Source organism: Ictidomys tridecemlineatus, chromosome 4, assembly GCF_052094955.1.
Source record: "Ictidomys tridecemlineatus isolate mIctTri1 chromosome 4, mIctTri1.hap1, whole genome shotgun sequence".
In the NCBI taxonomy this organism is placed as follows: Eukaryota; Metazoa; Chordata; class Mammalia; order Rodentia; family Sciuridae; genus Ictidomys; species Ictidomys tridecemlineatus.
The window spans coordinates 104,106,182-104,117,766 of record NC_135480.1 but is presented as its reverse complement, the minus strand read 5'-3'; the positions used below and the strand labels follow the sequence as shown (position 1 = coordinate 104,117,766).

At 34.2% G+C, this 11,585-nt stretch overlaps 1 protein-coding gene across 8 annotated transcripts in view; it reads right to left on the bottom strand.

The window, feature by feature from the left end:
• Tbcel (tubulin folding cofactor E like) overlaps positions 1–11,585 on the bottom strand; it is a 57,466-nt gene that overhangs the window by 24,284 nt on the left and 21,597 nt on the right. For 7 of the 8 annotated variants that reach the window (XR_001229858.4, XR_005733794.2, XM_078047179.1 and 4 more), the window contains 4 exons: positions 10,750–10,889; positions 4,409–4,590; positions 2,872–3,128; positions 52–178 (listed from right to left, as the gene is read on the bottom strand). Coding sequence is in view for 6 of the 8 variants with exons in the window: in XM_078047179.1 (XP_077903305.1) it covers positions 52–178; positions 2,872–3,128; positions 4,409–4,590; positions 10,750–10,889 (706 nt within the window). In the remaining 2 variants the exon portion in view is untranslated. The remainder of the gene's footprint in view (positions 1–51; positions 179–2,871; positions 3,129–4,408; positions 4,591–10,749; positions 10,890–11,585) is intronic. The other variant, XM_078047180.1, reaches the window with a different exon arrangement.

Below are 11,585 nucleotides of genomic sequence, written 5' to 3'. Positions count from 1 at the left end.
GAAACAATAAGGCCCTGTGAAAAGAAGGCAAAAGAAATCAGGACAACAGACCTGGCTATTACCAATTTCCTGCGCTCCTCGGTGGTATATGGCTGCAGAAGAGGAATTCCTAACAATCTCACTTCTTCAAGTTTGGGGAATGAATTTAGTTTGTCTATGTCTTCCCAAGACTGCAAACCTAATTCAAGAAAGATATTGTTTAAGTTAATCCAGAAAAGAACACAAATAAGAAGCTAAACATAAAAAGAAAGCATCTCTATTAATAACTTCTGAAATGTTAAGAACATCATAAATTAGAAAGCCTGCAATTTTTCCCTATCCAATACAGTAAGATACCATAAATACTTCGCCAGTCTTTGTGATCTCAGTGGTCAAGGACTGACAGCCCTGTTCTTCAACATCCTTTTGTCTTCTGATTCTATCAAAATGGCTTATATAATCAGGGTCACAAGTAATTTCAATAAACAGGATGCATGCCATGATTACATATTTTTTTTTTAAAGTGACTTTACCAACTCATTTTACTTTACAGATTCATGGATCAGAAGTAATGTTGTCATTCTCACATTTTTACCTGAAAAATTCTGAAAATGGGATAAGGTCAAAAAAATGGAAACTAAAGGGGAAATAGATAGAACACATTATTAAACAAATAAACAAACAAACAAAAAAAAAAAAAGGCAAGAAACCTGAATCTGTGAATATGGAGAACATGCAACACATTAAGATTTTTTAGTCCTAAAATGAAACTGCCTCTTTCGTTGAGGGCAAATGTATCGTCCAAGATAATATTTGATTTCCAAGTCAGGCAGGACTTCCAAATAGAAAAAATATTCCTGTGATAATGAAGTGGTCAATTTTACAACACAGGTTAATCATTTCAGAGAACAAAAAAGTCCCTTCCTATTTCTGATGACCATCTGTAAAGGTAAAGACAGAGGAATAACTTAGGAGGATTCTGGAACAAATTATCCCAAGTCACAACTGTCCTCTTCACTGATAATGGCATTTCCACCCAGAAGGAAGAATAGAGTTAGATCAAGGTGTGTCAAACTGTAAAGTGAATAGCTTCCTTGTACAAAATACTGGCCATTCAAATTTATTTCCTATCCAGTACCTACATGGTGAATTGAAATAAGTTTATGGGTTTTGTTGTTGTTGTTGTGTTATAGGTTAGTTGTTTAAGAAATAGGGTGAAAAATAATGTCATAAGAATAAGAAGAGAAGTCAGATTGGGAGGACATTTTTTTTTTTCCAAAAGACACTTCCGATAAAGGACTGCTAGGCAAAATATATAAAGAATTCAACAATAAGAAAATGAAAAACCCAACTAAAAATGCATAAAATACCTAAAAAGATGACAAGTAAGAATATGAAAATATGTTCACTATCATGTCATTAAGAGGATTTCAAATTAAAACAATGAGATACCACAGTACTCCTGTTACAATGGTCAAAATTCAGAACACTGACAATACCAAACATTGGCAAGATATACAGCAACAGGAACTCTCATTCATTGCCAGAGGGAATACAAAATGACATAGCCACTTTGGAAGACAGTTTGGCAGATTTTTTTTAGAACTAAATGTACTCTTACCATATGATCCAGCAATCATGCCCTTAGTATTTACCCAAACAAGTAGAAAACTTATGTCACATAAAAACCTGCACATACATATTTAGAGCAACTTTCCTTCAACTGTCAAAACTCAAAAGCAACCAAGATATCCTTCAGAAGATGATAGATAAACTGAGGTACATCAGAAAATAGAGTATTATTCAACAATAAAAAGAAATGAGCTATCAAGTCATGAAAACACATGAAGGATTTAAATGCATATTACTAAGTCCAAGAAGTTAATCTAAAAAGGCTACTACTGCATGATTACAAATATATGACCCTCTAGAAATGGCAAAATGCTGGAGATAGTAAGAAGATCAATTTTCCAGAGTTAGGGGTTATAAATAGAGCAGAGGGAATTTAAGGCAGTGAAACTGTTCAGTAAAATACACAATGGTAGACATGTGTTATTATACATTTGTATAATAATATACACCAAGAGTGAACCCTAATGCCAACTATGGATTTAGATAATGATGTATCAGTGTAAGTTCACTGACTGAAATACTACAAATTAATACTTTGGTGTTTGATGTTGATAGTGAGCAAGATTGTGAGTATGTGGGAACTCTGTCATTTTCTATCAATTTTGCTGTGAATCTAAAATTGTTCATAAAAATTAAGTTTATTAATTAAAAAAGAAATAGGCTAGGGCTGCGGTTGTAGCGTGGTGGAGGAGCACCTGCCTAGCATTCGTGAGGCACTGGGTTCGGTCGGTCCTCAGCCCTACATAAAAGTAAATAAATAAAATAAAGGTATTGTGTCCATCTACAACTAAAAAATATTTTTTAAAAAAGACATAGGCTAAATATATCCATTTCTATAATATATAGGATCCAATAGTAATACACTGACAATTATAAATCATAAGAAAGGGAGCATTTGAAAAGGCATAGTAGATAAAATTCCATACCCTAAGCCCAAATAAATGATCTAGTTTATAATTCTTTTTACTCAGTCTTTTACTAACCAATTCATCAATTTTATTTCACCCCTTTCATAGCATGACCTCTTTAATGTATAAAATATAAATTACTAATATAATGCTAGGCCACTTAATATTTACCAGAACATTTATGAAAATGAATGTCTTAAATTTAGTCAATCAACAGGCAACCTGCATGTCATGTTGAAAATTCATCCTATAAAAAGTTAGAGCTATGACTGAAAAAAATATACTTTCATTGCATTTTATGCATAAGCTCAGGTCAATTTGCATATAGAATGAGAACAAGCCTGTACCTCACCTGACTTGTGGAGGCTGATGGATCGCAGATTAGGAAACAACCTGGCCAATGAATCATCAGGCTCCTCAATAGCATTCAAATGATTGTTGGCCAGGACAAGGGTATCCAGTGATGGAAACATCACTCCCAACTTGCGTATTTCAGTCCAGTCTTGGAGGTTATTGTCTGTTATATGTAGGAGCTTAAGAGAATGACAGCAAATAGAAGAACAAGACACTGTTTCATAGTCATTAAGGCACAGGAAGAGCTCCTCCAAACTGCAAAGAGAAAAGGAAATATTTCATTGTTTAAAGCAATTTCATTTCTATCTTATGCCTATTTTTATTCATTCAAAAAATAAATGAGTGCCTAGTACATGTGATACTCTGGTAGTTATAATAGAGAAAATACAAAGATGTCTTCTTGAAGCTCAATACCCTGTATAGCTAGGAAGACAAAACCTAAAGTATGTAAAACAGAATGATATAAGCTAGTACCAAGTTAATTTTGTGCTTAAAATTAAATGCTAAATTAAGCAGCACTAATTGCCTAGAGATTGATACAGAAATGAAGTTGAAATTTTAGTTGGAATAACCAGGGAAGAATGTATGGCCTTGAAAGAGAGGTGGACTTGTATAAGTTTAGAGGAGATAAAAGGAAATTCCAAAAACAACATAAAAATATTTAAAATTGAAAATGATAACAACTATTGAATCTCTATCCTGTATCAGGCCCTGTATCAGGAACATTATAGATTTTATTTCATTTCTGTTTCTGTAAGGTAAAAATAATTATACTCACTTTACAGACCAGGAAACTGAGCTCAACAAAGTTAAGTAGCCTATCAAAGATCACCTGATAATTAAGTGGAATGGGATTTAAAAGCTCATTCAGTACCATGCTGGAAGATGGATGCAGTGAGGAAACCAATCTCATTAGAATGACAATGACAAAATAAAATACAGTAAGTAGTATGAGATTCTGAAGGGCTTTGATAATTTCCATATTTAGCCAAAGAAACTGTATTTCTTTACTACAACTTTTGCAAACTTATAAGCAAAAAACAAAGATAGACATAAACAAAAAATAAAATATTTCTAAACTGACAAACAAAAGTATAATTTCTTTCTTAAATTTTTGAAAAGAATAGCAGGTCAATTTCTCATCATTTAATCATCTAAATGCTAATGTATGTTCTATGGTTTTCTTTTTCCTCCCAACAAAAAGGACTAAGGCAAATTTTTTTAAATCGGGTAATCAGAAGATTAAAATGGAGAAAGGCTGAGCTGATTTAGAAGTGATAAGTGCTTCTCAGGGGTATTTTCTAGCCAAATGATGACATATCCCATGTCTTGGTGCTATTCAACACTGAACAAGTATTCAACTGGAAATGCTACCAGATTACCCTCACACCCTTTTCTAATTACTTAATTTTTCTAACCTCTTTCTCCATTCAATCTACAGATCTAGTATTTCTGAGACAGGAGATCAGCATTAATTCTATGTACTAACACAGATGGAAACATAGCTCCCTGTCCACCATGCTCTCAGGTCTTACTCTGGTAACTCCTGTAGGATTGTGTGGACTGTCTCCCATGAAGCTTTGCTGTTGTTGAGGACAAGTTTGCGAACCCCAGAGAAGGACCCAGCACATGTTCTTTCTAAAACTGACAAATTCAGAGGGTTGGAACTCAGGTTTAGAAACTCCAACTGGGGAACATTTGACACAATTTTACTGACCTAGAGAAAGAGAAAAAAAGAAAGGCATATCAGGTGGTAATCAGAGCTTTTAAACAGCAATCACACTCAAGAAGGCCTAAATGAGAGGGTCCCCAGGCAAAGGGCCATTTACCTCAGGGATCCTACTTAGTGATGGTACCCACAGAGCAGCATAAGTGATTTCAACAAATCTTGGCAAACAATTTAATCTCATCCTATGAAATAGTAGCCTACACACACAATGGCACAAAACAAAGATTTCCTATGATGCCATTAGCAAGATCTCTGACTCTGTTCTATAATGATGTACTCTTTGAGAAAAAAAGATAAAAAGATAGTTTAGATGACATTCTAGGCCATAAATTTTTAAAGAGTTGAGAATGGATCATGCAATTGTCTTTGAATATCTTCTTTCTCTCATTCTCAGCACAACATTAAGGCTAATTAAAGGTTTCTTTAAAACCACCTGGTAACAATTCATGTGTTCAAAATTGACTGCACAGTCACAATCACTTAGAAAAGTTTCATTTTGGCTGGAAGATGTACCAAACTGTACTTAAAAGTCAAAAGAATCCATAACTGTATAGTAAAAGAGAAAGCACAGTGACCTGGTAGCTAAGAAGGGGAAAAAAGCAAATGACTGAACATAACTTTTTGCTCCTTACAATATTAATATCTTTGATATGGTTTATTTCATAATATTCTCAGAAGAACTTACAAGACTACTTTCATTCTGATAAATGAGGAAACAGAGGCTCATAGACATTAAATAACTTGACTAAGTCCCAAATATCATATTTGGAATTCAAAAATCAGAAACAATATTTTTTCAATAGACCACAACTAATACACCACAAATAAAACCAGAAAAAAAAAAATGATCCGACAATTGAAGAGTAGGTGGCACAATCAATGCAAAGGACTGGCTTAAACAAGCAGGAAATAAATGTTAAATGCCCAGTAAGTGTATTAAGCATTAAACAGCCAGGCAGCGTGGATCTAAAAGTTATGAAAAAGGGAATAGAAAACAGTAGTTAGGATTAGTTTTTTGTTTGTTTGTTTTAATATTTATTTTTTAGTTGTAGTTGAACACAATACCTTTATTTTATTCATATATTTTTATGTGGTGCTGAGGATCGAACCCAAGGTCTTGCATGTGCAAGGCGAGCGCTCGCTCTACTGCTGAGCCACCAGCTACCAACAATTCCTAGCTGTGTGATTTCAGATAAATTACTTAATCTTTCCAAATCTGTTTCCTCATTCATAAAATGAGGAAAACAGTACCCTTCTATGTTATAGAATACTGATAACATTAAATGAGATACATGTGTCAGCACAGCAATTGGCATATCTTTTTGAAACTAAATCACATGCAAATTGTATAAAAGCAGAGAGAGCAAGGCACTTAACATTTACCAAATAAACTAGTAACACAAAATCATTCAATAAATGTAACTAACACTAATATGATAAGAATAGTATGAACCAGTATCTCAACCTTGTTGAGCCATCAGAATCATTGGTAGAATTTTTAAAATACACAGATTCCCAGTTTCCACCATGAACACTGAATAAGAAGGTTCATAGAGGGGACCAGCTGCAGGGTTGGAACCTGAATATGTTTCTTTTCAGAACTCATGTAGGTAATACTAAAAGTATATAAAAAGTAGAGAACCATGGGAGAAAGAAAAAATAATCTGTACTTTACAATAGATCAACTGTGTATTTTCAAGGAGCTCTAAAATCAGTGAGAGTAGTAGATTAACTCCAAGAAAATTCAGAGAAGTCAGAGGGAAAGTTCCTCATGAATTTCACTATTTCATCTATTCCCCACAGTAACCCTTTGAAGTGAGTGCCACTTTTGTTCTCATTTTTCAAACAAAGAAATGAGCTGCCTTTTAGAGAAAATACACTAGGCTTCTGTTTAAAGTGTAAGGAATTTATACCAACCACACATATTTTCTTGTTTGGTCCCTTTTGTAATCAAATGGTACCAAACATCTGTGCAACAGATGGCCAGAATTTGGAGTTTAGTCTGTGACTATAACACAGTTAAAAAGTTCATTCAGGGGACCAACCCTTTACTATATTCCAAGACTTCAATATTAACAATATGAAAGATTTTCATAAAAAAGATGATGACCGGCCATACTTCTTTTAAAGCTAAAAAAGTGGAAATTGCTTTAAAGCATTTAAAACATGAAGAAAACCCACTAATTATAGTACAAACCTAGTTAAATAGAAATAAAACATAAGCCCTACGCTAAACATCCCCATATAATATTTTATTTTTTAACAAAGAGGAAAATAGTAAAAAATGGATAACTTAAGGGTTTTAAAGCAATTTCTTGGGGAGGTTTCCCAAAACTAATAGATATGTGATATAATCTTCACAGTCTGTCTACACTACTGCACAGTGAGAATGCAGATTTAGGATAATGACTTGTATATCCTAAAAATATAAAATTGGACTAGGATCTCATAATTCAAGCAGGAAAATAATGTATGATAGAAATAAATATCTTCTCTTTAAAGGGCAGAAATGAAAAAGTTCTTTGGGGTTACCTCAAATCAATGATAAGATTCAGGAAACTATAATATTCATTACACAGATAAATGTACTATGATGGAAAATTTCCTAGTAGCAAAGGCTGACAAACATTTTGTTGAGTTTCTAGAGCAGTATATTAACTTCCCTTTTTTAAATTCTAAAAATAAAAATGATTCCTCCAGTTGGAATAAGGTGAGTCTGCTTATTTGCAGAAACATGGAAATGAACTTAGATCACCCCTTAATCCTCCACAGTCCCGTGACTTAATAGGGGATCCTCCACTGTGGCATATAAAAAGGAAGAAACTAAAGATTTAAGAAAAATGAAGAAAGGGCTTTAAGATAACAATCTGTAATTTATACCCAAGCTATTCACTACTTCACCTGACTAGCTAATCCCTCCCTCCTCTTAACTACTTGGTTTAATTTCTTTTATAAAATGGTTTTGATAAGGAAAAGAGAAAAAAAAAGGAGATACCTTGGGAAATGTCAGACAAAATTCTAGTCAGCCCAAAATTAAAGTCAATCACTAAAAACGCATTTTTTATATACCTAAGTGCCCACTTTTAGAAGGGTGGTGGCAAATCTTTTCTTCCTCCAAAAGTATTACATTTCTCACTTGTTTTCACTTTAGCTTTTGGATCTATAGCAGCCAACAGTTTAAACTACAAAAGAAGTTACTCGTAACATTAGTGACCATTCAGAAACTGAAAGAACCTACTACATTATTTTGTTCCACGTTGCTCTATCAATACTGGCTGAGGTGAACTTAGTTAATGGCTAGGGACAAATGATCTTTCTGGTAATCAGACATATAGATTGTAATGGGGTTGAAATGTAATGTCTTAAAAACAGTGACCTATGAGGTCTCTGTAGCCTGGCAAAGAGTTTAATCAAGGCTAAAAATCAATACTCCTTTACTCTCAGTATTTCTTCCTTCTCTTTGAGCTCTACATACTCTAAAGATTGGGATCAACTACAGTTAAAAAATAAGGAGGAAATACAAAGGAATAATGAAAACAAAAATAAACTGGAAAATGGAAAGTTGAAAACAGCAGCAACCAACATCACTTAAAAATTGCCTAAAGATGGACTACTGAGCACATATAGGAATGTAAAAACTGAGTGCAGAGTGCAAATAAATAGCTGAGCCTCTGGCTATAGATCAATGTGACCTGAGGAATATTTAATACAGATTTTTATCTAAGCAAAGGAAAGGCTGAATTACTTAGTATAAGCTCTAATCCATATTATATACATCTTCCCTCTGAAGTGGCAACTATACCATTATTAAACTGTTCTTACTAGTGAGCAAAAGCTCATGTACATATTCACAGTGCAGGCCAAAACACAAAGCACAAAGCCTGTGAAATTTTACTCCCAAAGAAACAAGTTTAGAGATTCGGCAAGGACCATAGCAGCTGAACTGATTCACAAGAAGATTTGGTCTGACTTGTCACCAAACACAGACCACAAATCTTACCAGTACAGAACTTAGGAGAATCACAGAGGAGGATTAACAAGCTCATTCTTATTGTATTTGTGCAGTGTGGACAGAGCGTGCATGGCAATTTGGTATCTCAAAGGACTCAGAAGGCACAGATAACAATTAATCCAATAGTGAACTATACTAGTTGTTTAGATAAGTGCATAAATAAAAGCACAAACAGGGAATTTTTTTCAAACAAATAAATGTACAACTGGAAAAAAATTCTTAGAATAGTCCTATAACCTGTTTATATTAATAAATCACTTAGAAGTCAGGTGAAACATACCCAAAGAATTTTAGTAAAAATCTAATAAAAGCAGAAAATATAACCAAGAGTAGTTACTAGATTAACAAGATTATGAAATAGATTGAACAAACTAGGTTATAGACAGATTTTTTGCTTAAACAAGAAAGCCATCTTAGGATTTGTATAGCATTCAATATTTACAAAGTGCTTCAATTATTAATCTTATCAGCAAGTCTGGTTGAGCAGACTGAGCATTAACATTTTTGGGGAATTTCTCGAGATTACAGGAAAAGTTAGAGCAAGTGGTTTTGATCAATCCTTAAGATAAAATCATTTATTCATTAACACATTCAACAAACTTTTTGGCCACTTAGTATGCTGGGTGCTGACAATAAAAAAGATAAAAACCTCCACTTGAAATAAGCTCACAGTCTAGCAGGAAAACAGGTAAGCAAGTGATTACTCTATGCTGTAATAAATCCTTTCACAGTAGTATAGTAAAGTGCTCTGGAATCATAGGACTGTAGCTGAGAGAAACCACGGAAAATTTCCACAGAGAAACAGCAACTTGGGTCAAGTCTTGAAGGAAAAATAGAAGTGGCCAGGGAGACAAGAGGTAAAAGAGCACAGTCGGTTCAGAAGGAATAGAAGCAAGGAAGTTTTTCACGTCATGAACTTATCATGGGCTGTAAAAAGTATATGGCTAAAATGGGGATAAATTTTCAAACACTGCGAAGGGCCATATGATGAAGGACCATGCTGAATGAGTTCAGACCCTGTGGTTTCAAAGCATCAAAAAGCACGTAATGGACTTCTTGCAATAGTGTCATATCATTATTCATATACTGAAAGGAGTCTGTGGTGGCACTATGGAAAAATAGAGCATACAACCAGACCCAGAAAAACCCATTAGCCAACTTCTCCAGTAGGCAAAGCAAAATACAAGAGCCTAAATTAAAGCAGGAAAATGAACTAAGTAGGAAGAATTGTTTTTCCCTTATTCTTCAAGGTACCCTCATCAGGAATGTTACAATCAGGTGAGTGATGTTATCTACAATAATAAGACAATGTTATCTATTATTTGTGTATTTAATTTAGAATTACTCTGAGGTCTAAAGACATGTTGTCTTAAATTGTCAGAGGATCATGATAATATAACAGAAGTTCTAAAATATTTAAAATAAATTTCAATAACAAGAATTAATATTTTATAATATTGATTTCAATTTTTTTCCCCCCGAGGTAGTGGGAATTAAACCCAGGGGCGCTCTACCATGGAGCTTCATCCCCAGCTCTTTTAATTTATTTATTTACCTTTTTTTTTTTTTTATACCAGAGATTGAACTGAGGGCATTTAACCACAGAGCTATATCCCAGTCCTTTTTACATTTTATTTTGAGGTAGGGTCCCACTATGTTGCTAAGGGTCTCACTAAGTTATCAAGTCTGGCCTTGAACTTGTGTTCTTCCTGCTCAGCCAACTGAGTCTGTGGACTTACAGGCACATGTCACCAACACCCAGCTCAAGTTCTAGCAATTTTATGTCAATTTATAGTAATGAAAATTGAAGTAGAAGTAGGGAATAAGTGTAGGATGCATAAACTAGGGAAACAAAAATTTAATGCATTGTAAGCAGTATAGATCTCTGTAGACTCACTAACCTCTTGATGCCTGGAATAAAAAGTTCCTCAGTGCTTTTCACATTGATGAAAAAAAAGTCAGCAGTAACAAAACTAACTGTGAAATCATCATAAGTAGTTAATACCGTCAATTATTTATCTTGAAACATATAGACAAGAATCCCAGTGAGAACCAGAATTCAGCAGAATACATTATAACATAAATAATAATACAATAGCTATTACTGCCAAAACTCAGCATTATAAAAATTTTACCTCATGCCAGTCTTCAAGTTTGTTGTCAGAAAGATCTAGTTCCGACACATGAGCACAGAAGGCAGCAATTTCTCTTTCATCTCCTGCACAGGTTATTCCACAGCTGTTCAACACTAGCACACTTGGGAGGTTGAGGCGATCTGAATCACAGGGGACACAAAACACTTTCTACATCAGCCTAACTTTTGTCTACATATGTTCAGCTCTCAGGAACCATCAAGAAACAAAAATCAAACTGTGTGAAATTACAAAAGGACCCAGAAAATACAGGATGTTAACAGGCTCCAAGGATCCTGAATTCTTAGGGGAGGTAGCTAACTATGGCCCAGAAGAAGTTCAAAAGCACAGAACCAGTACCTCCAAAATTCTACCAGGCTTTAACTCTGGTAGGGCTCTTCATCCTAATTACCACAACAGAGCCAACATCCACACTATTATCTTATCATCTGAACACCAGAAGAAATGCATGCCTGGACTGTCACCACCTTCTTGCTGGCCTTAATTCTTTTCTCCTGTTAATTTAGTCCAAAAGTATTCAGGGTAACTCTTTTCTCTCTGACTGATGTGAATCTTTACCTTTTGCTGCCTGTAAAAATTACCTCAAACTGTTAAATAATCAACCTACTAAACAACTTCTTTCTTCAAGTTCATATCACTGAAAAAATCTTCCTCACTTAAGCAGATCCTTTCAAAACTCTACATCTGGTTCTTTCATACTTGTCTACCAATTATACCCATTTCATATCCATGTAGAATTTGTCCCTTTTGAAAATTAACCTTCTTTTAAATTATAATTGCAATGAGAGAAAGTGTTCAGAATCTGAAATATTTAATGA